The sequence below is a fragment of the Herpailurus yagouaroundi genome, unplaced genomic scaffold (assembly GCF_014898765.1).
Source record: "Herpailurus yagouaroundi ecotype Mexico unplaced genomic scaffold, PumYag 140, whole genome shotgun sequence".
Taxonomy (NCBI): domain Eukaryota; kingdom Metazoa; phylum Chordata; class Mammalia; order Carnivora; family Felidae; genus Herpailurus; species Herpailurus yagouaroundi.
Window position 1 is genome coordinate 32,612,546 of NW_024412395.1, and position 26,298 is coordinate 32,638,843.

The 26,298-nt window shown below is 35.6% G+C and overlaps 1 protein-coding gene across 5 annotated transcripts in view; it reads right to left on the reverse strand.

Moving 5' to 3' along the window:
- Nucleotides 1-2,736: 2,736 nt before the first annotated feature.
- Nucleotides 2,737-26,298, reverse strand: part of MMADHC (metabolism of cobalamin associated D) — a 41,983-nt gene continuing 18,421 nt past the window's right edge. For 4 of the 5 annotated variants that reach the window (XM_040475021.1, XM_040475025.1, XM_040475023.1 and 1 more), the window contains 6 exons: nt 12,668-12,703; nt 10,808-11,025; nt 8,383-8,488; nt 7,690-7,820; nt 4,002-4,088; nt 2,737-3,255 (listed from right to left, as the gene is read on the reverse strand). In XM_040475021.1, the coding sequence (XP_040330955.1) occupies nt 3,061-3,255; nt 4,002-4,088; nt 7,690-7,820; nt 8,383-8,488; nt 10,808-11,025; nt 12,668-12,703 (773 nt within the window). In that variant the 3' untranslated portion in view covers nt 2,737-3,060. The remainder of the gene's footprint in view (nt 3,256-4,001; nt 4,089-7,689; nt 7,821-8,382; nt 8,489-10,807; nt 11,026-12,667; nt 12,704-26,298) is intronic. The other variant, XM_040475024.1, reaches the window with a different exon arrangement.

Here is a 26,298-nt window from a genome sequence, read left to right on the forward strand (position 1 = left end):
ACTCTCATATCCTGCTCTATTTCCTTAGATTCATGCCTCTTTATTTACTGTTTCAAAAACTAATGGTTTTAACCCTGACTGCACATCTGAGGCACCTTGGAAACTGTAATACTGATTCCCAGGCCTCATCACTAATAAAATCACCCTTTGGGTGTGGCAGCCAAATCATCAGTCTGCTTACATGTCTTCCCAGGTATTTCAAATGTACAGAGTTGAGCACTGAAGCAGACTGTGCATTCAATGGTTCTCAACTGGGGGCAGGTTTGTTGGGATCAATTTAGGACACCATGTTAAATGTTTTTTTCAGATATGCATTTTGTTCCCTTCCCATCCTTCCCCCCATCCAGCAAGGTCTTCAGATTTTTTTTGTCATGACCAGGAATTGCTATTGGCATCTAGAGAGTAGAGGTCAAGGATGGTGAACATCTTATAATGCACAGGCCAGCTCCTACAACAATCACCCAGTTCAAAATGGCTTTAGTGTAGAAATAGATAAAACCTGCTTTGGAGCAACATGAAAACCAGTTGTAAGAAGAGGAAATAGATTTGGAACTAAAAGCAGAATTCTGTTTAAATGTAAGGATTATATTGATGTTACAAGTGACAGAAGTCCAAAAAAGAAATGAAAGTTTTATATTTGAAGCCAGAGAACTGTTTGAAGTGTAGTATCTGTAATTGAAATTTTTAGATAGGTTTCAATACATTTTCAAAGAAATGCAGAGCATGCAGAGTTCAACAGAATGAAATTTGAAGTTTCTTTATCTATGAAATGTGGCAACAGTGTTAACCTGAAAGTTCTTTTGGTTTAAATTCAACAACTCTTTGATATTTTTAATCAGTTAGTAAACTTGACAATGACCATGAAGAGCCAAAATAGAAATACATACACACACTATATATATATATATATGTACACACTGGAATCACTCCAAATTCCAGTGCTGGGTTTTAATACTAGTTGTGTAACCCGATGCATGCTCCTATATGTTCCCATTTTGTCTATTACCAAATGAGGGACGTGGGTCAGATGATTGGAATGACTCCTTCCCACGGTTAACATCTATATAAAAATTCCTCAGTTCTGGTCAAAATACAAATTTCACAACAAAACCTATTTCTCAGCGATAGGTCTAAATTTCAAAGGCTCACCATTTTAAATAGCAAATTTATATTTAAGATGGATAATTTTATGGATTTCTTTATGGGGTTCATTGAATAAGTGAAAAATGATCAAACTGATATGTTTTTCTTATTGCAGTCCATAAAAGTCCACTACTTTCTACTATTTATCAGTAAGATTCTCTTGGATTATATTTCCCAAAACTGAATCTTACCAGTAACATTTCTGAAAAAAAAATTTAACTGGCAGTTACTGCTTCTCATGTTGTTTTTGGAAACTGTTACAAAGCAACATGATAAAAGAAGCCTTGGCACCCCGCACACAGTACAGAACCACAGCCCGAGGATCTTTTTAACCAGTAGATGGCACTTCCTGTTAAAGCCAGTGTTGATACTTCAAGAGAACATGGCTCAAACAATGGTGCAAGGTGGGAAATGCCTGAATAAGTAACATGCACATTAGAAACAGAGTGCTGCAAGGCCATGGACCAAGTAATTATTTTTTTGTGGGAGCTGTCCTTTGCACTGTAGGATGTTTAACAGCATCCCTGGCTTCTACCTACTAGATGTCTAAAGTAGCACCCCTTCCACTTTGCCTGCCTCAAGTTGTGACAAAAATATCTCCAGACATTGCTAAATTTCCCATGAGGCAAAACTGCTCCAATTCAGAACCACTGAGAAGTCAAAAGCTATGCAAACAGATTTATAATTATACATAAGGATTAAATCTCCTATTGCTGAGTGAAAGCCAGACATAAAAGTGAACATACTATATATATAGTTTCATACAAATAAAGCATGAAAACAGACAAAACCAATTTATGCAGCAGGTGAGAGGAGGAAGAGCCAGTAATGTTCTGTCTTGATCTGGGTGCTGCTTACATAGATGAAAATTTACTGAGCACTTATGATAGGTGCACTTTTTTGCATATATACTTCAATAAATATTTTCCACAATGCTAGGCTATATATGGTATACTGCTTTGCATTTTTCATAATGAATGAAAACTTTGTAGCCATTTCTCTTTGAATCAACACTTACATGTTAGCTAAGCAGAGTTCTAAATCAAGGTGTGAACTAAAGTTTATCATCTCCATGTGTTCCTTTTAAAAAGTCACTTAATTGAAAAATACAGAAAAAATCCAATTCACTAATTGATTTGGTAAAAGTTACTTGGTTCTCCTGAGATTGTCTCTATTCCTATAGGCAAAAGCCACACAAATCTATGATGATGCTATGTTTAAAATGCTGTAAAAAGCCACAAATGAGGCATTTCTGTAAAGTATCACAGTTTCTATCTCTTGCTAAAATGGAGAAATATATTTCATTTAGCTGCTGAGGCAAATTTTGTCAAAACAAACTACATTTATCTGCCTCCAGGAGTTAGGGATTCTTTTTTTTTTAAGTATTTATGAGATTCATATTGTAGTATTACCCTTATTCTTCTTTTCCTGTACAGACACTACTTCAAAGTAATACACCTGTACCATAACACTTAACAGGTAATAAAGAAAACTTAAAGCTACAATGAATCTAGAATTCTCAACTGCATTTATTTAAAAACCACATCTTTTAAAAGAACTAAAACTTAAAAATATTGCAATGAAAAAACAGACTGTCATAACCAAATGTGATTTATTTTTAGAGAAAAATAACAGGTTTTTCCAATAAAGGGAAGAAATAACAATATGAGATCATGTCCTGATTACATGTTAATTACCACATCCACATCCACGGATGTGGTCAACATGTACTCAATGATAATATGAATGAACATTTGAGATTTAAAAATCACAAACCACTTGCCAATGCTGTAAACCCATAAATGTTGAAATAAATACCCAGAAATAAGTAAATTTTAAAAATTTAAGCTTTTGAGTGTTTACAGATCAACCCAAATGTTATGTACAAATAGTACTGCCAGTAAGCTGACACTGCTGTTAGTTTCCACCTAATTTCTTCATAATATGGCTATCTGGTGTTGCATTAGTGAAGATACTTCCCACAAACACATGGGTACCCCAGAGACTATGACGAATCACTTTACAGCAGCCAAGATCATCCACAGAGAATCCTAAATGTCGATAGCGTTCATCTGTTTCAAAAAGAGTGTTGTTTGTATATGATCCAAAAAACTGGAGGAAATAAAAATCATATTCATTAGCAAGAAAGGCAATGATGTAACAGTTTTTATGCAAACATGAATACGTATCTATTTTAACACCCCAAATATTAAAAAAAAATCAAATAAAAAGGGCAGTTTAGGTACTGCATGTGACCAAACACCTCTTCATCTAATACTTGTCCTGGAAATGTGAAACCAATAATCTAGCAAATACACGTTATCTAGAACCAAACATCTAGAATTAAACTAAGTTTTTCATTTCTAGTCTACACTACATGTTACTTTTTGAAAATAAGCTACAAAAAATTTCATTTTTACCTGTAACTGAAAGATACACCCAGAATGTGGGTGACAATAGCGGTTCTTATTTTTTCAAAGTATAATTTCGGAAAAGTAATTTTTTGGAAGTTAACATTTATAAATATTTAATAATACCCATATTTTAATTCTAAAAGTTTTTCTTCCTTAAGCTATGCTAATTTGTAACTGTCAAACAGTAAACACACTAATTCATTAATATAAATCAAATAGTATTTATTAGAGTAAAAAATAATAAAAAGTGATAGTGGTCCCTCAAAGGTTGTGAATGCAACTGACTCATAGTGGCATTCTCTGGGTAAAATTGTGAGGTTAAAACAAAAGTCTTAAATCATCTATTTCTACCAAAGTTATAAACAATTTTATATTGTAAATAGTTTTACAATAAAAAACATTCCTACTTCAAATTAATCTGGCTTTCAAAATGTAATTACTCACTGCCAAACCAGATGATGGGTCAATAAAGTCAGCCCAATAGCCTTCAGCTCGAAGAGCGTAGCAAATTTCCTTAGCACCATTAATGAACTGCATTAAAAAAAGACACAAATATGCTGAAGATAGCATCTCTGTGGGTTTTAGTTTTTAACAAATTTTTAAATATCTTTTGCTTCAGAGAATTGGATAAGATTATAGCGTAATTTATCATTAGTTGTAGATTTTTACCAGTCCAAAAGACTGATGGTTCATTTAACACTTTTACTTCCTTCAAAAAGTCTAAATTGTGTATTTTTCTTCTAAATTACTTCCTGTTTTATGAAAAATTTCTAATCAGTTCTGTGCTGTTAACTCCCAAATTTGTCATGAATTAGAAAATATAATTGCTATTTTGTATTATAGTGTAAGAAAGGGAAAACAAAATATTCATAATGAAAAAACATGAACTTGAACATATTCATTCATATGTTAAAAATGTGTGTCTTTCAAAAACACATCTATCCATACTCATGGTCATGATACACATTATACCTTTCTGTATTTTTTGTACAGGACATAATTATTACAGACCATGTGTCTGTAAATCTTATTCAAAATCTTGGTCTTTCCATTCTCATTTGTAATTCCTATGATGTCTTTATTAGCTTTATCAGACTAAACAGTGAAAAAGTAACAAATATTAGGACCAGATCAGAGTGTTTAAAAAAAGAAAAAAAGGACAAACCATGAATGTTTAAAAACAAGGGCACAGTTCCACTTTCGGCCATTAACAGAATAACAGATGCCAAACATTATCTGCTATTTGGTGAACACCTGCTAAAAGCTGTAAAACAGACTAAAATGTAAGATACAACAGTTTTAAATCCTGAATAATAATTAAAACTGTAATCTTGTGGAGAAGGGCAACAAGTCAAGTGATTTCCATATTTGTTCCAGCTCTCTGTCTGGAACACTGTTTGTCACAGGGCAAAGAAGAAGATCCCAAAGTGATGGTGTCACTAAGCCAAGGAGGTAGAAAGCAAAAGTTCTGGACTGCGGAAGTATCTTGAATTTGTGGGTTAGGGTACTGGAAGAAAGATGCACACTGGGGTTCTCAAGCAGTCCACAGAGCAATTCACCCTGGTTCAGTAGCCAAGGGCAGAACTGTGCACTCACAAGGTGAGATTTCTTGAGGAATCTGTCTCACAGAGAGTGCCAGCTGGGGCCTGAGAGCTCAATGGTGTTATCAGGGTTGTGCAGTCCTAGGTAACATGGATTTCTGGACAACACAGGATGATCAGACCTTGCTGAGCACATCTGGCATTCAGCTGAGATGCCCAAACGTCTAAGCCTTAGGAAGATGGGCCATATCCTAAAATAAGAGGTTAGCAATTTACAGCCTGAAGGCCAAATCCAGCTGGGTGCCTGTATGTGTTAACAGTTTCATTGGAATATATCCATATCTGTCTATGACTACTTTAACAATACAAGGGTAGACACTATGACCTATAAAGCCTAAAAATTTATTATGTGGCTCTTCACAGAAAGTTTGCTGATCCATGCTACAGAGGAAACTTAAGCTAACTTTCTCCCAGCACTTTCTTGTAAAATAATGAAAAACATTAAATAAAAATTGTATTCTTTAGGTTATTTTCACACTTAATACTTACACATATTACTGCATTTCATTAATCCTATTTCTTAGGAAAACTACTGAATATGGTCTAGAAAAGTAATTAAAAAGTATATCAATGAACAGATATATTAATATAATTAATATAAAAAGTATATTAATGAACAGTATATTAATGAACAGATCTGCCATACACAAAACTACAAGGAGAACAAAACAATACAAACGTTTGTAAAAGTTAACTAAAAGAATCCCAAAGTATCATAAACAGAATCAGTTTAAGTATTTCTCTTTAGATTTCTGCACATCAACAGCAAACACTGACATCTGGTGGAAAAAAACTACAACAGATTTGAACAAGAGAACTGGACAGTCAACTATGTGTGGTTCTAAAATAACCACTAATGTATCTAAAACAGAAATTTTTTTTTGTAGAAAATAGCTTTAATCATTATAAAATTAAAAATAATATGGCATTTCAAAGCCCTGAAACTGGTTACAAAAAACTCACAACTATACTGGGGTCAGTATCAAATGAGGCTCAGAATCTTTAACTGATGAGAAATTAGGACCAATGATTCAATGCACATGTGAGAGCTCTCTAGTGACTAAATGATAGTAATGGTAAATGTATATGTTAGATACTGCCTTAATATGTAAATAGAAAATGTCTGAGTTATTGTCTATTTAAATTTCAACTCTCTAAATTCAGATCTCTTTAAAATCAGATAATGTCTTAAGGCCTGCCCTCTCTGTAACTTCCTTGTTAACTAGCATATAACTTGCTCATGATTATTACTACATAAAATTTAATTAGCAAAGCTGTATATGGGACATTTTAGTATGATGAAGTCATTATCCTAAAACATTCTGTTGAGTATGTGAATTATAATTTACTAATGAAAAGAACCATACATCCAGTCATAAGGAAAATATAAAATAATTCCTAATATCTTACATGAAAATTAGTAAAGGAAATTTTTTCAATTATAGTTAGCTAAGGCGCCTAATGGAGTTAATCTTGACTTGTCACTCGGGCAAAGAAATGTTTTCCTGTCTTGTAGAAACTGATATAACCCAACATCAAACTCTTAAGACTTTAAGTTAGCATTTACCATTTTTCAGGTTGGTGAAAATGAAAAGAAACGCTAATATTCTGGGTAAGCTAGCATGACAGGATATATACAAGGAGAATCTTTTTTGGTGGGCAAATTGGCACCATCTATCAAAACTTAAATTACCCACGGATTCAGTAATTCCCTACTTAGGAATCTACCGATTTTATATTTGGGCATACATGTTTATGCACATACTTTTCACTGCCTATAATAGAAAAAGTTTTTTAAATTTATAAGCTACTAAGGGAATTTTTAAAGTAATTAAAAATTTATAGTTTGCCCATGCAATTTTATGCAGATTTTACATAGTATGAAATCTATGTGTAATGCTATGGAAGGGTGTCAAAGCACCTGGTTAAAAGGACAGGAAAAAAAATATGGGTCTATAATATGTTATCACTGTGCTGCATGTAGTTACTGATTACTCCTTGAAAACTGGAGTAATTTCCACTTTTTATTTGACATGTTTTAAAAACAATTTTTTTTTAAGGTTTAATTCATTTTTCAGAGACAGAGTGTGAGGCCGGAGTGGGAGAAAGAGAGGGAGACACTGAATCTGAAGCAGGCTTCAGGCTGAGCTGTCAGCACAGAACCTGATGCAGTCCTTTAGTACTGAAATATATTAGCAGAGAATAAAGGCTAAAAAGACACCCATCACCTTAAAATGTTGGTATTTAAATAAGATTATAAAATTGTCAGCAATTGAAAATGTGTTTTTTTTTTTTTTTTAATGTTTATTTTTTTTGAGAGAGAGAGAGAGAGAGAGAGAGAGAGAGAGACCACACATAAGTTGGGGAGGGGCAGAGAGAGAGGGAAAGAGAAATCCCAAGCAGGCTCCATGCTATCAGCAGAGAGCCTGACATGGGGCTAGGGCTCATGAACTGTGAGATCATGACCTGACATGAAACCAAGAGTCAAGACACTTAACTGACTGAGCCACCCAGGAGTCCCCAAGAATTACCTTTTCTAAAAGCATTTCTCTTTCATTTTCTACCTCTTCGCTCCAAACAGTCATATCATTCTTGGTTTTCTGTGTTATAGTCAGAATCATTAGTTTGTTGGTGGCTACTTCTGGAAACAGTGACTCAAAATCTATAAATAACAATAAAAATTTCAGGGAGAATTTGCTGTAAGAAGCGGTGAAAAAAGTACTTCTTTAGAAACATGGTGATTAAGTTAAATTATTGTGATACCAAGTTGGATTTATAAATGCACATTATTTTTGGAATGGATACTGAAATGAAGTTTTAATTAACTTCAGCTTTTGGATGGGCTGAAATATTACTATCAATTCTGAAGAGCAAGTAAAGGTTACTTGTTATTGATCTTACAATTTTCAAAAAAAGTTTATTACGATTTTTCTCAGTATTATGTATTAGCTCAAGAAATTACAGCTGTAATAAAAAGGAGAATAACTTCAGTGAAAAAGTTACTAAAAATTCTATTCTTATCTAATGCCAGCATGAGGTCAGATGTCAGGGGACATTTGGAAGACCTTACCTCGGCCATGTAATCTTTTCTGACCAGACACATTACAGTATTAAGTTACAAAGTATTACAATTCCTATGGAATACATTATTTAACACATTAGAAAATTAGCGACATTGCCTAGTAGTACACATGAGTGTAAAAATGTATAAAAGCACAATATACCTCTTCGCAGCAATTCTGGACATGTTTGGATTGCACACTCTACTTTGGCATTTTCAAAGTAAGTTTCTGCACTGTGGATTTCTTGTTCAACAGGTGCATTATTACCCTAAGAAGAATGAGAAATATAAATAAAATCTGGAGTTCAAATAAAATATATGGTCTGTTATAAACTTGTCTTTCCTGGAAAGGTTTTAGAAATAATTCTAGTTAACTGGCTGTGGGGTAATGATGTTATATACCCAAACTTTTCTCTATGATGGATAAAGATTTGAAAATTTAAAAATGAAACATAAATATATTAATATTCTAAGACTTGGTATGAGTAGAAGTTGGCTAAGAAACTAAAATGCCATGACCATGTCTTACAACATTACCCTGTCTGATACTTTGATATCTACTTGTCCTTTCTTTTGTTCTATAACCTGTAAAATGGGGGAAAATAGCACTAACAAAATAACATGATTAAACATAAATTCTCCTACAGGATGAGGCTTTTATTCATCTGAAATTTACTGGGCACCTACTACACATCAGCTAACAAGAGCAGCCCTACAATGGTTTAAAAGAAAAAAAAAATTCCAGTCTTCACTCTTAGGTATAAAAGAGCTAGTAGAAGAAAATCAGCATGAACAAATAAATGTAATGCAATATGAAAAGTGCTACAGAGTTACAAAGAAAGTCTTTTGGCAGTCTAAATGGGGAAATGCTTTGCTGGGGGAAATCAGGAAAAGGTTGAAATCCTCATATTTGAGCTACATGTTAATTAATGTGTATTATGTGGTTTGTAAAGAATACTAGGTAAAGCAGGTTAGAAACTGAGGAGGAAAAAACAGTCCAGCAAGAGATAAACAGTGCAAGCATATGCAATGGTTAAAGAGAATGGTGCAATTAAAATATTTACGGGTCACTTAGTGTATTTAAGTGTTTTGTGTTCATTTTCACATTTAATCCTCATAGCAACTTTATGGGCTAGGTATTATTATTATCCCCATCTTACATATAAAGAAACATTTAAGTAGTTTTCTCAAGGTCAAAAAATTAAGTGAAAGAGCAAACACCTGTGAAGCCAAATTTATCCTATCTCCATAGTCCATCTCACTATAATGCCTCTGAGAACTGAGGAGAGATAAGGAGGCCTTGAACTCTGGCTTTATTAGTGAGACTGAAAGGACACAAATAATTAAAAAGCTACATCAGAGATGGAAGCAATGTAATTTTGTCACTCTATATGGAGATATGGGAGAGAGGGGAGCCAAGTTTGGCAGAATTCTAATCTTGGGACAGTGGGAGAATGACTAAGTCACTTATGTTACTGATAACAAGGGAATGAGGACAGGTTTTCAGAGGGGTGGAAAAACCCCTAAGTATTAGACATATAAAATCTAGGGTATTTTAAAGCAATAATGATGTTTGGCAGGCAGACAGAAAAGTGTCGAGAGGTCAACTGTCTCCAAATGTTAGGTTACCTATATAAGCCACAGTAATTGTGAGGGGCTGTTCCTTAGTATTATGGCTTCGATCAAACAGCCTGAAACTTCGCAGAAATTCAAAAAATGATGAGGATCAGGAGTTTGGCAGACACTCTGAATTGCATGTAACTTTCCATTTAGGTGAGCAACAATGCAATACCAGTTTGTTTATTGTTTTAATTTTTTTTTTTTTAAAGTAAGCTCTATGCCAAACATGGGACTTGCGTTCACAGATGCCCAGATCAAGAGTTGAATGCTTTATCGACTGAGCCAGCCAGTTGCCCCTGCAATACCAGTTTAAAAATGCATTAAAAAAGAAAAAAAAAAACCTCAGAAGTTGATTTTTCTAAGTCTATCTTTTTTAGTTTACTGTATCTCAAGAATTTCAGAGTTCTCAGGCATTTAAGTTTTAAATGCCTAGGAGTGTAAATCTAGTTGGAATTTGCTCCACAAAAAAATTATTTATAAAAGTGAAAAACGGAATCTGTATTTCTAGTAATATAGAAATAACTAAATTATATTTGAATAAGCAGTTATTACACAATGTATTTTTGAAGATTTACTTAAGAAATTGTAATCTAATTTTTCTATTTTTGTTTCCTAAGAAAGAGCGAGCAGGGAAGGGGCAGACAAGGAGAGAGAATCTTAAGTAGGCTCCACACTGAGCATGGGGCTTGATCTCATGACCTGATCTGAAATCAAGAGTCACATGCTCAGCTGACTGAGCCACCCAAGCGACCCCAAAGAGACTGTAATCTAAAGTAAAATTGTATAGCCAACATTATGTATAGAACAGTGCCAAGTTTTTAAAAACTATATATGTTGTTTCTGAGAATGTTGGAATTAAGTAGGTATTTTTAAAAACTTTTTCAATTCAAGTAACATGCTCACAGTTATCAGAAATTAATATAGTGTTAATAATTAGAAAAACAGAATAAAGGATATTAACAATTTACCTGAAATTCATTCACATATTGTGCCATCACAAACTCGTGTCTTTCACTTGATAAAGGTTCTGCTAGAACATCAGGTAAAGTTTTATGAACCTGGCTTTTCTTCTGTGACACAGTCCCATTGAGGTGACAATCAAAACCTATGTTCCCAGGAAGCTGGAATCTCTGATCCTGAGGTCCAAATGGGCCCATAGTTTCATCAGGCCATACTGTTCGAGAGCCTGAAGAGGAACAACAAAATGAATCCATTTTCTCAAGTGCACTGGTGGACTGAAAGAATACTCTTCTTCCAATTAGGTATTTTTTATAAAACCAATAGATCTTTGGAATTTGCTTTCCTGTGTGAATATAAATTAGTTCTGTGTTGTTTTCAGCTCATATGCAAGTCAATTCGAAGGAGAAGGATTTAATAAAGTACAGTAATCCATACTATGTAATACCTAATAGCCAATAAAAAGAATGTAGTAAATCTTGGAAGGAGTCCGGGAAGACAGCAGAGGAGGATCCTAAGCTCACCCCCTAACACAGAAACACCTAGGTTAACAGCCATATCAGTGCAACTAAACCAGGAAATAAGCCAAACACTGGCAGAATAGACTGCACAATTAATCATAGAGAAGAGGCCAATCAGGGTAGAACGGGCACAGATGCAGCTGGAAACCATACTACTCTGAGAACTAACCCTAAAGAGGAGAGACAAACACAGAGAAGGGAGAGGAAGAGACCCCATACCAGACATGGGGGACCCACACTGAGAAGACAAGTCCCCATAACACCTGGCTTTGAAACTCAGTGGGGCTTAACTTTAAGAGTTTTTATAGTTAGTGGGTTGAGCTCTGGGAGAGCCAGAGGGTGATAGGAAACTGAGTTCCCACCCTTAAATAGAGAATGTAACAAACAATCCCACTTACAGGCAGCATAGAACCAGCAGTTTGAAAAGTGCCTGAGGTACACATGAAGGAGATTTTTTTTTTAAACTAATCTCAACCTGTATTGAAGTGTTGGAAAAACAAGGATCTGTAGGAAACTTCTCTGAGAACACAAGAGCTGGCAGGTGCAATTCCTCTCACTCCCACTGCAGCCTAGATACCCAGACATTTGTAGGAACCAATGTAAACACTCTCCACATAGCCTGCTAACACCGCGTGCTCACCCCTGCATTGCTTTAATCCATTCAACCAGCTCCACTGGGCAAGAGTGCCTGCAACACAGCTCTGGCAAGGTCTCTCATCCTGTAAGCAGCCCTGACAGTGACCATCATCACTCCAAAGTGATTCTTGCCATGGCGAGTGGAGAAGATGACTACACACACTAGTCTGACAGACATTTCATCTGTTGGTCACACCAACCAAAAGAGCCTCTCAAACAAAACAGAAAGTACCCTGCACTTCTGTGCAGCCCCTGCAAATGGGCTGAAAGTAGGCATCTGGACTGATCACTGATGCTGCCAACTACAAGCCCTTTCCTGCCCCAAACAGGCTCTGAACTGGACAGGGACCAAACCCTGCCCACACAAGCAAAATGGACATTTGCAGCCAAATGGATTGAAGGCAAATGCAGCTGAGCCACAAGAGTATGGTACACCAAACCCACATAAAAGACAACCTTAAAATGCCCAGTTCTGGAGAAGAGGGGGCATTGTGCTACAAGGCACCACAAGATCTCTTCTTCATAAGGCCATTACTTTCAAGATCAAGAGAGATGTATCTTACTTTCCAAATATATAGGAACACACACAGAAATGAAGAAACAGAGGAATATGTCCCAAATGAAAGAACAGGATGATACCAAGCAAAGAACTAAATGAAATGGAGATAAAAAATATGCCTGCTAAAGATTTCAAATGCTCATAAATATACTTACTGGATTCGAGAAAAGAGTGTAGCATCTCATTGAGACCTTCAACAAAGAGACAGAAAATATAAAAAGAACCAGTCAGAGATTGACTCTACAACTGAAATAAAAAACACACTATGGGGAATGAATAGCATTGTTGAAGAGGAAGAAGAATGGATCAGTGACTGGAAAGACAAGGTAACAGCAACCACACTGAACAGATTAAAAAAAATAAAAAAAATGAAGAAACTATGGGAACTCAATGACACCATCAAGTATAACAACAGCTGTATTAACAGAGATCCTGGAAGGAGAAGAGAAAAGGGAATGGAAAATTTATTTGAAGAAATAATGGCTTAAAATTTCACAAGTGTGGGGAAGAAAACAGAAATTTAGATCCAGCAGCATAGAGAACACCCCTAGCAAAATCAACTGAAGGAGGTCCACAACATCACATATAGTAATTAAAATGTAAAAAGGAGTGATAAAGAGAATTTTTAAACCTCCTAAGAAAATAGTTACATACAAGGGAAATCTCATAAGGATATCAGCTGATTTCCAAGCAGAAACACTGCAGGCCAGAAAGGAATGGCATGATATTTAAAAGGAATTCTCTGAGTGGAAAGAAAAGGCCATAACACAGAATAAGAAAATTAGGAAAAAATCTTACAGGTAAATACAAACAATAAAAGTAGTAGATTAATCACTTATAAAACGAGTATGGAGGTTAAAACACAAAAGTAGTATCAATTATATCTATAAAAATCAGTCGCTAAAATCAGAAATAAAAATATGTCAAGTATGACATCACATACATAAAATGTGGGGGTGGGTAAAAACTTCATGCTTTTAGAATGGGTTCAAACATAAGTGACTGTCAATTTAATGTAGATTGCTTACATATAAGATGTTCTATGTGAACCTAATGGTAACCACAAATCAAACACCTATAATAGATGCGCAAAAAATAAAGAAATCCAAGCATATCACTAAAGAAAGCCAAAAACCGTAAGAGAGAAAGAGAAGGCAACAGAGAACTACAAAAACAACCAAAAACAATTAACAAAATGGTAATAAGTACATACTAATAATTACTTTCAATGTAAATGGACTAAATGTTCCAATCAAAACAGTAAGATGGGTGAGTGAATGGATGAAAGAGCAAGATCCACGTAAATGCTGTGTGAAAAGACTCACTAAAGACACAGGCAGATTGAAAGTGAAGGGGTGGAAAAACATTACCATGCAAATGGAAGTGAAAAGAAAGCTGGGGAAGCAATAGTTCTTTCAGAAAAAAAAATAGAATTTAAAAGAAAGACTGTAGGGGCGCCTGGGTGGCGCAGTCGGTTAAGCGTCCGACTTCAGCCAGGTCACGATCGATCTCGTGGTCCGTGAGTTCAATCCCCGCGTCGGGCTCTGGGCTGATGGCTCAGAGCCTGGAGCCTGTTTCCGATTTTGTGTCTCCCTCTGTCTCTGCCCCTACCCCATTCATGCTCTGTCTCTCTCTGTCCCAAAAATAAATAAAAAACGTTGAAAAAAAAAAATTAAAAAAAAAAAAAAAGAAAGACTGTAAAGAGACAAAGAAGGGTACTACAAAGGGAAGAGTCCAACAAGAGGATGTAACAATTGTAAATATTTTTGCAGCCAACATGAAAGCACCTACATATATAAAACAAGTATTAACAAAAAGAAGGTGACAGCAATACATTAATAGAAGACTTTAATACCCCACTTACATCAATGGATAGATCATCCAGAAAAATCACCAAAGAACTAATGGCTTTGAGTGACACACTGGGCCAGACGGACCTAACCTACATTCAGAACATCCAATCAAAAATAACAGAATACACATTCTTTTCAGATGCACATGGAATATTCTCAAAAGAGGTTACATTACAAAACAAGTCTCAGTAAGTTCAAAATCACTGAAATCACATAATGCATCTTTTCTCATTGCAACACTGAAACTACAAATCAAGGTTAAAAAAAATTGGAAAGAATACAAATACATGGAAGCTAAATAAAATGCTACTACACAATGAATATGTCAACCAAGAAATCAAAGAGGAAATAAATACATGCAAACAAATAAAAATGAAAACACAATGGTCCAAAATCTTGAGATTCCTCAAAAACCTGTTCTAAGAGGGAAGAAGATACAGCAATACAGGCCCACCTAAAGAAGCAAGGAAAATCTCAAACAGCCTAACCATACACCTAATGGAGCTAGAAAAAGGAGAGCAAACAAAGCCAAGGAAAGGAAATAATGTAGAGCAAAAATACATAAAATGAAGACTAAAAAAACAATACATCAATGAAACCAGGAGCTGGTTCTTTGAAAAGAACAACAAAACTGATAAACCTTCAGTCAGACTCATTAAAGAAAGAAGACTCAAATAAAATCAGAAATGAAGGAGAAATAATGACACCACAGAAACACAATGGATTATAAGAGAGTATTAGGAAAAATAATATGCCAACAATTTGGACAACCTACAAGAAACGAATAAATTCTTAAAAACACAATAACCTTCCAAAATTGAATCAGGAATAGAAAATATAAACAGACTGGTTACTAGCAATGACACTGAATCAGCAACCAAAAAATTTGCTTTGTTCGTTTCTTACATTCCACATGAGTGAAATCATATGGTATTTGTCTTTCTCTGACTTACTTCACTTAGCAAATGCTATCTCCACCCATGTCACTGCAAATGGCAAGATTTCATTCTTTTTTAAGGCTGTGGAGTATTCGATTGCATATATATATATATATATATATGTACATATACATACACACCACATCTTCCTTATCCATTTATCAGTTAACAGTACTTGGGCTGTTTCCATAATTTGGTTATTGTAGATAATGCTATAAACATTGGGGTGCATGTATCACTTTTAATTAGTATGTTTGGATTGTTTAGGTAAACATCTAGATGTGCAATTGCTGGATCACATAAGTGTGTATATATACACACACACACCAGCAATTGCACATCATATATACATATACACACATATATATACACAATATATGTATGTGTGTATATGGTTTATACACACAGAAATCTGTTACATTTCTATATACTAATAAAAGGAGAGAGAGAAATTAAGAAAACAATCCCATTTATAATAGCACCAAAAAGAATTAAATACCTGGGAATAAACTTAACCGAGAGGTAAAAGACTCATACTCTGAAAACTGTAAAACATTGATAAAAGAACTGAAGATTCCACAAATTGAAAGATATGTGATGCACATGGATTTGGAGAACCAATATTGTTAAAAATGTCCATATTATCTAAAGCAATCTACAGATTTAACGCAACTCCTACCAAAATTACCAACAGAAGTTTCACAGAACAAGAACAAATAATCCTAAAATTTGTATGGGACCACAAAAAACCCTTGACAGCCAAAGCAATTGTGAAAAAGAACAAAACTGAAGGTACCACAATCCCAGACTTTAAGATATACCACAAAGTCAGTAATCAAAGCAGTATGGCACTGGCACAAAAACAGTCACATTGATCAATGCAACAGAATAGAGAGTCCAGAAATAAATTCACACTTTTATGGTCAATTAATTTACAACAGAGGCAACAATTTGTAACGGGAAAAAGATAGTCTTCAACAAATAGTGTTGGGAAAATTGGTTAGCTGCATGCAAAAGAAATGAAACTGGACCACTTTCTTATATACAAAAATACTCTCAAAATGGATTAAAGGTCTCAATGTGAGAGCTGAAACCATAAAACTCCTAGAAGAAAACAGGCAGGAAAAAAAAAAAAAACAGGCAGTAATTGCTTTGACATCAGCTACAGAAACATTTTTCTAGATATCCTTTGTCAAGGGAAACAAAAGTAAAATTAAACTATTGGGACTCTATCAAAATAAAAAGCTTTTTTGCACAGTGAAGAAAACTATCAACAAAAGGACTACAAATCAAAAAGGCAGCATACTGAATGGGAGAAGACATTTGCAAATAATGTTTCTGATAAGAGAATAATAATATACAACATATATAAAGAACTTACATAATTTAACATCAAACACCTGCCTCCCCCCACCCTGCCCTGCCAAATCAAATTAAAACACGGAGAGAACAGACATTTTCTCCAAAGACAATGGTCAAAAGACACATGAAAAGATCTGAACATCACTAATCATCAAGGAAATGCAAACCAAAAACCACAATGAGATATCACATTACATCTGTCAGAATGGCTAACATAAAAACTGAAGAAATAATAAATTTGGTGAGGATGTGGAGAAAAAGGTACACTTGTGAAAGATGCACTGTTGGTGGTAATGCAAGCTGGTGCAGTCACTGTGGAAAACAGTATGGAATTTCCTCAAAAAATAAACAAAATTACCATATGATTGGTGCAGTCACTGTGGAAAACAGTATGGAATTTCCTCAAAAAATAAAAAACAAAATTACCATATGATTCAGTAATTCCAGTACTGGGTATTTAACCAAAGAAAACAAAAACACTAATTCGAAAAGATACATACTCCCCTATGCTTACTGAAGCATTAGTTACAATAGCCAAGATATGGAAGCAACTCAGTGTCCATCAACAGATGAATGGGTAAGAGGATGTGGTGTATATATACACAATGGGATATTACTTCACAGTAAAAAAGAATGAGATCTCGCCGTCTGCAACATATGGATGGATGCAGTGGGTATAATAATAAACAACATAAGTCAAAGACAAATATTGTATGATTTCACTCTTATGTGGAATTTAAAAAACAAAACAACAAATAAGGGAAAAAAGAGACTGAATCTTAAATATAGAAAACTGGTGGTTGCCAGAGGGAAGGTGGTTGGGAGGGAAGGGTGAAATAGGTGAAGGGAATTAAGAGTACACTTATGTGATGAACAGGGAATAATGTACAGAAAACCAAATTTTTTGGTTTAAATCATATTGTACACCTGATACTAATATAACATTGTATATTAATTATATTTGAATTAAAAAAATACAATAAATGCTTACTGATATTGAACAAAGTCTAGGACACATTAAAAGAAAAAGGTAAGTCAAAAATAGTCTATGTGAGGGGCGCCTGGGTGGCGCAGTCGGTTAAGCGTCCGGCTTCAGCCAGGTCACGATCTCACGGTCCGTGAATTCGAGCCCCGCGTCAGGCTCTGGGCTGATGGCTCGGAGCCTGGAGCCTGTTTCCAATTCTGTGTCTCCCTCTCTCTCTGCCCCTCCCCCGTTCATGCTCTGTCTCTCTCTGTCCCAAAAATAAATAAAAACGTTGAAGAAAAAAAAAAAATTTTTAAATAAAAAAAAAAATAGTCTATGTGACATTTATTCTACATTCTTACATTTATGCTTTTATTTTTTAAGTTTATTTTTCTTTTTTAAAGAGAGCACATAAGCTAGGAGAAGGGTAGTGGGAGAGAGAGAATCTTTTTTTTTTTTAATTTTTAATGCTTATTTATTTTTGAGAGAGACAGTGTGCAAGTGGGAGAGGGGCAGAGAGGGAGGGAGACACAGAATCCAAAGCAGGTTCCAGGCTCTGAGCTGTCAGCACAGAGCCTGATGCAGGGCTTGAGCTCATGAACCGTGACAACATGAACTGAGCTGAAGTCTGAAGTTTAACTGACTGAGCCACACAAGTGTCCCTATGTTTTTAAATACAGGAAAAAAGACCTAAAAGATACTGAACTTAATAGTGGTTACCTTTGGAGAGGGCCATTCAACTGCAGTTACCTGAGGGCACAAAATATTAATAGACTGGGAAAAAAAATCTCATATCAACCAATGTGACCTAATGTCCTGTTTATAGCCACAGGAGTTAATATGGATTAAATTCTTACAGAAGAACAGACCACATTGCTTAAATCTTGACAAATATCTTACCTTGTGAAAAATTTAAAAAGATCTAGAAAAGAACAAAGTAGAAAATAAAACAAAAAAGTAGAGCAGTTTTGTTTAAAGGGATAATTGCTGCAGAATTAGTTGACAATAAAAATATTTTTTAATATTTTGCTAGAACTAAATGAGTAGAAATGGGTATGATGGAATGGCTGCCCCACCACTAGATCTAAAGTGCCACCATATCCCTTTTGCAGACCTATGACAGACATCACCCATCAATCATGGACTTCTTTCACGACTAACAGACCCTGTCTCATGATTCTCAACCCAAATTAGTCTAATACTTCCCAAAGTTTTAAGTATTTAAGAGTCACCTGAGATCTTTGTTAATACGCAGAATCTGATTCGTAACGTTTGGTGTGGGGCTCAGGATTCCTCCTTTCTAACACATTCTCAGATGATGCTGATGCTACTGATCTGCAGATCACACTAAGCCAATAAGGCTAGATCTAGATAGCCATTAATGACTGACTTGAGTCAGTTCACAAAGTAAAACATTGCAGGAGTACTGACAATATGGACTCTAATTTTGGTCTTTCATTTTGTTCATGTTTGCTGAATCACCTCTCTTAGGGCCACATGTTCCAGATTCTTCAGAGATTAAAATACGTATTGCAGAAATGCCTACAAGGCTGGGACAGGGAAAGGCTTGTTCTGGCCTCCCATAAATCTGTTAGAGATAACATAGTATTTCTTTCCTCTTTCTGATGTACAGGTGGTGCCCCAAGATCTAATTGAAGGTTAGCTGTCAATTAGGTGCATGCATGCCCTTTGAAGTACATGTAAACCCTTTGATCTCACTATAATGACCTTTGTCCTTGTCTCCTTGCTCTATAAAATCAATGCACTAAGGTATGGATTTTACAGAGAATAACTATTTAGCTGCTGTGGACTGCCCTCTGTCTGATCCCACCTGTAAGTTACCCTGAATAAAACTCTGTAAACTGTATGAACTGGCGTGTTTTGTTTTCTGGTCTCAAAGTGCCTTAGTTTGGGGGATACTTTAATGTCTCTCCCCCACCTTCTCACAAAGATTTCAGGTATTTTGAAGAAGATGAGTTTTAAAGACTGAAGATCTAAATTTCTTTAAAGAAAAGAAATATCCCATATTAATAGTAGATTTGAGTATATCTTTATGTGTTGGCTGGTTATTTAGGTTTTCTCTTCTTGGAATACCTGTTCATATGCATTTCTAAAAAGAATTTTCTGGGGCACCTAGTTGATTCAGTACATGGAGTATGCAACTCTTGATCTCGGGGTTGTGAGTTCAAGCTCCATGCTGGGTATGGAGCCTACTTAAAAAAAATTTGGTTTTTTATTGGTTGTCTTTTTCCAATTGATCTCTATAAAAATTCTTTATATATTCAGCAATCTATACATTTTGAATGACACATTTTTCATTTATGATACGTTATATGGTTAGTCTTGAGACTATATAAACTGGGAAGTAATAAGAGATGAAGTTATAAAAGAAAAACAGGGCAAGAAAACCAGGGAAGGTTTTCTTCCCCTGGTCATCTTACGTGACACCATAAGTAATGTATTGCAAGTAAAAAGATTTCTGTGTGGAATCCCTTTAGGATATATTAGGATATATATTCTTACTTAAATCTACTCACAGAACTAAAAAAAACACAAAACTGTTTTTAGAACTTGAACAATGATGCATAGCTTGAGGACAGTTTGTGAAATGCTAGTGAAAGCAGTGGGAAATAACCAAGGTTTATCAAGGAAGTAATATGATGAAAATGTTTTAGACTTAATATGATAGTGATGTGCAAACTGGATTAGAAGAAGCAGACTTTGTAGATGTGGGTAAGTTATTGATTCAATAAGAATTCATATATTGAGGACTTCTGGGAAGATGACACGACAGGAGGATCCTGAGCTCACTTTGCCCCATGGACACAACAAGATTAACAGCCACATCAGAACAACTAACTCTGAAAACATCCTGAAGACTGGCAGAATAGACTTTCTACCGTTAATCATACAGAGAGGGCCATATCACAAAAAGAGTAACAGGGGCAAAGATGCAGTCAGGAACCAACCCCCGCAGAGAGACTAACCACAAATTAGAGGGTCCCCACAATCATACAGAAGGAGCACCTCAGGCTTGGGGTGGGGGGAGAACCTACACTAGGAAGATGAGTCTGCATAACATTTGGCTTTCAAAAGCAGAGGAGCCAGCGAGCGAGCGAGCTATTTATTTATTTATTTATTTATTTCAATCAGGCTTAACTCTAGGTACTTTAAAAATCAGCAGACTTAGCTCTAAGAGAGGCAGAAAGAGATATGAAATTGAAGCATAACAACCTTAAAAAAAGCATAACAACCCAGTTGAAATACAATATAAAAGTAACAATTTGAGAAGAGCCTGGGATCTTTAGGAGACTTCTCCAAGAATCCCGGCCTCAGTCTAGACAGCAGGCCATTTGCAGGAACTAGCAGCACTCTTCCACCTGTCTTGCTACCATCATGTGCCCTGCTACAGTGCTCCCTTTCAGATCTACCCTATCCAATCTGCCACGCTTAGCAGCCATCCTGCCAAAGGAACTCGTGCCATGAAATACCTTGCAAGCAGATATGGCAAGAACCTGTGTCACTCTAGAGACTCCTGCTCTAGGAAGAAGGAAAGATAATCACACACACCTGGGCACACTCAATCCCAGCAGCTGAACCTTATAGCTGGCATTGCAAAGACAGTGCCCCAATAATCAGTGCAACTGCAGCCCCAGCAGATGGACTGAGGGCAGGCATCTGGTTGACTGTTGATGCTGCCCAACTACAAATACCTTGGTGGCTCCAGACTGGCCCCTTGACAGCACAGGGACCAAATGCACACAACAAGCAAAGTGGGCCATTGCAGCTTACTGGACAAAAGGCAAACAAGGCTCAGCCACAACAGTAGGGAGCAAGCAATCTGCAGTGGAGACAGGCCTGAAGTTCCTGGCTCTGGAGAACAGGGGAAATTGTGTTAGAGGGTACCACAGTACCTCTTCTTCATAAGGCTATTACTTTCAAGATCAGGATAAAAAGCTGACTTTCCGAATACGAGGAAACACACACAGATAGTTAAACAAAATGAGGAGACAGAGGACTACACATCCCAAATGGAATGAGAACAAAACCACAGCCAAGACCTAAATGAAATGGAGTTATCTCAGTATTTGGAAAAAAAAAACAAAAAACAAAACAAAACAAAACAAAAAACTACCAGGAATCAACAGCAGATTACAGGACACAGAAGGATGGATCAGTTACTGGGAAGATACAGTAATGGAGAACAACCAAGCTGAAGACGAGACAGAAAAAGAAAACATTGAATGTGCCTAAAAGAAATAAAGAGGAAATACAAAATACATGAAGACAAATCAAATGAAAACGCAATGTCCAGAATCTTTGGAATGTGGTGAAAGACGTTCTAAGAGGGAAGATTACAGAAACACAGGCATACCTCAAGAAGCAAGAAAAATCTCTAATAACCTAATCTTGTATCTAAAGGAGGTAGAAAAGAAAAAGCACAAAACCAACAGAAAAAAGGAAATAACAGATTAGAGCAGAAACAAGTAAAATGGAGACCACCTCCACCCCCCCCCCAAACCCACAATAGGTCAATGCAATCATGATCTAGTTCTTTGATAAACATCAGTAAAATTGATGAACCTTTAGTCGGACTCACCAAAGGAGAGAAAAATCCAGTAAATAAAACCATAAATAAAAGAGGAGAAATAACAACTGACATCACAGGTACATGAAACACAAATTGGGAATATCATGTAAACTTATATATCAACAGAAAGCAGAATATAACAGGAATGAAAAAATTCCTAGAAACATAAATTTCCAAAACTGAATCAGGAATATAAAATTTACACAGACCAATTACTAGCAATGTCATTGAAATAGTATTCAAAAAATTCCTAACAAACAGAAGTCTAGAATCAGATGTCTTCACAGGTGAATTCTAACAAACATATAAAGAAGAGTTAATACCTATTGTTCTAGAAATATTCCAAAATATAGAAGATGAAGGAAGCTTACAAATTCATTTCATCAGGCCAGCATTACCCTGATACCAAAACCAGATGAAGACATTACAAAAAAAGAAAAGTACGTACCAACATCTCAAATGAACATAGATGCAAAGATCCTGAACAAAAAATTACTAAACAAAATCCAACTATGCATTAAAAAAATCATTCACAATGATTAAATGCACCTTATTTCAGGTACACAAGGGTGGTTCAGTATTTGCAAATCAAAGTGATAGATCACATTAAGAGAAAGGACACATGTGAGATGGGATAGACATTGGTATGGCCCTCTTTGGAAAATTGCATCTTCTACACCAGGCAAAGAGGTCGAAGACTATGGGGTTTATCTATAGGGATATGAGGGATCTGACACAAGGGATAAGCCTAAGGAGAAAGGAAGCATCACTGGTTCTGGGAACTCTGTGTAGTGAGAAGAGGCAAAGATGTCCAGATGCTTCCCAATATTCATTCTCCCTCTTTTTTAATAACAGGATTTCTAAATTTTGGTTGGACACATTGGCTGCCTAGCTCAATGACCCCATTTCCCAGCCTCCCTTGCACCTAGGTAAAGTCATATGATTAAGTTCTGAGATGCAAGGAAAGTATTAGATGGATATTTCAAAATGTGTCTTTTAAAGGGAGAGAGCACATTTCCCTCCAACCTGCTGCTTAGAATACACATACGATGGCTGTACAACTTGCAATCATTTTGGACCAGGAGGAGCAGAGCTGCACCTGTTAGTAGAGCAGTGAGCTGGAAGGAGCTTGGCTCCCTGATAACTTTGCTGAATGACCCAAGAACCCCACAACCTACTTCTAGACAGATTTGGATGTGAAAGAGATATAAGCTTCTAAATTGTTTAAAATATTAAAAAGAAAAAAGAACAAAAACCATATGATCATCTGAATGGACGTAAAAAAAACAACTGAAGTATATAACATCCTTCAAGATTAACTCTCAACAAAGTAGGTTCAGAGAGAACATATCTCAACATAATGAAGGCTGTATTTGAAAAATTCAGTTTTGTACTCAATGGTGAAAAACTGAGAGTTTTCCCTCTAAGATCAAGAATAAGTTAAGGATATTCACTCAACAGTTTTATTCAACATTGTACTAGAAGTCCTAGCCAGGGCAATCAGGCAAGAAAAAGAAATAAAAGGCATTCAAAATAGTAAAGAAGATGTAAGATTTCCACTGTCTGTAGCTGACATGATACTATATACCGAAAACCCCAAGACTACCAAAAAGTACTAGAATAAGTGAATTCAATAAAGTTACAGGATAGAAAATTAATATAGAGAAATTTCTTGCATTTCTGTACACTAATAATGAAATAACAGAAAGAGAAATTAAGAAAACAATTCCATTTACAATTGCACCAAAAAGAATAAAATACCTAGGAATAAACTTAACAAGGGAGGTGAAAGACCGGTACTCAGGAAACTATAAAACACTGATGAAATAAATTAAAGATGTCACAAACAAATGACAGATATATGATGCACATGAATTGGCAGAGCCAATATTGTTAAAATTTCCATCATTACCCAAAGCAATCTACATATTTAAATGCAATCCTTATCAAAATAGAATTTTTCACAGAACTAGAATAAATAATCCTAAAATTTGCATGGAACCCCCCCCCCAAAAAAAAACCCATGTAGAAAAAGCAATGTTGAGAAAGAAGTACAAAGCTGGAGGTATAACAATCCCAGTATTCAAGATATACTACAAAGCTGTAGGACTGAAAGCAGTATTGCACTGGCACAAAAACAGACACATAGATCAGTGCAACAGAATACAGAGGCCAGAATTAAATCCACACTTACATGGTCAATTAACCTATGACAAAACAGGCAAGAATATACACTGGGGAAAAGACAGTATCTTCAACAAATGGTGCTGGAAAACTGGACAGCTACATGCAAAAGAATGAAACGGAACCACTTTCTTACACTAATACACAGAAACAAACTCTACATGGATTAAAGACATAAATGTGAGACCTGAAACCATAATACTGGAAGAAAACATAGGCAGTAAGGTTTTTGACGTTAGCTATAGAAACATTTTTCTAGATATAGATCCTAAGACAAGGGAAACAAAAGCAAAACTCAACTATTGTTACTACACCAAATTAGTAAACTTTTGCATGGAGCAACGAACCACTGATAAAGCAAAAAGGCAACATATGACAAAGCAAAATATATGACAAAGCAAAAAGGCAAATGGGAGAAAATATTTGCAAATGATATATCTGATAACAGGTTAATATCCAAAACATGTAAAGAACTTACACAACTCAGCACCAAAAAATTCCAAATAATCCAATAAAAATGGGCAGAGGACCTGAACAGACACCCAGGCACATACAGGTGGGCAACAGACACAGGAAAAGATGCCCAACATCACTCATCATCAGGGAAAGTCAAATGAAAACCACAGTGAGATATCACCTTAAACCTTCAGAATAACTAAATCAGAAACTCAAGAAATAACAAATTTTGGCAAGGATGTGGAGAAAAAGGAACCTTCCTGCACTGTTAGTAGGAAATGCAAACTGATGCAGCCACTGCAGAAAATACTATAGATGTTCCTCAAAACATAAAAATAGAATTACCATATGAGACAGTAATTCTACTACTGGGTATTTACCCCCTCCTCCTCAAAACACCAAAAACATGAATTCGAAAAGATACATGCACTGGTATGTTTATTGCAACATTATTTATAATAGCCAAGATATGGAAGCAACCCAAGTGTCCACTCATAGATGAATGGATAAAAGGTGTGGTGGATATATACAATGGAATATTACTCAGCCCTAAAAAAGAATGAGATCTTACCATTTGTAACAACATAGATTGACCTACAGGGTATAATCGTAAATGAAACAAGCCACTCAGAGAAAGACAAATACTGTACGATTTCACTCAGGTGTAAAGTTTAAGAAACAACACAAATGACCAAAAAAAACCCAGACTCTTAAATACAGAGAACTGGTGGTTGCCAGAGGGGAGCCTGGTGAGAATTTAGGCAAAAAAGATAAAAGGTTTAAGGGTACACTTATCCTAAGGAGCACTGAGAAATACAGAGAATTGTTCAATCATTACAGTGTACATCTGAAACTAATAAAACACTGTATGTTAATTATGCTTGAGTAAAAATAAATAACATAATTATTTTAAATAGTACAAATCCCACGTCTAATGTCACACAATCTTAACTGTCCATGACCAGATTGAAACTATTCAGAGTTAAATCATTGGTAGGGTCAAAAGGAAGACTGTCTTGGCATTCAGTAAACAAGGTGGGAAAGAGACAGGGAAACAAACTATGTTTTTGGCAGTAACTAAGTTATACAGTGTAAAATCTGTTCTATATTAGGCCCAGGTGAGTTAAAATACCTTAGCAGAGTCAAGTGGTCACTCATGGGAAATAAATTAATTCTCCTGGACACTGGGGGTATGAATTAGTGACTTGGAAGAGGCAATTAATCTCAAATGGATAAGCATGTAACTTTAATTGCTCTCTATCCACAGTTCCCTTGCAGTGTAGTTTTATGCAGATAAGCCCAAAGCTCTATACTGATTCAAGACAACAATGTCTCCAGGTGGTAAAAACTGTTTTAGCATATTGGAAAAAACATGAACACTGGTCAAGGAATCTGCAACAGAGACACAATAAATACTAAAATTGAGACTATCAAGGGG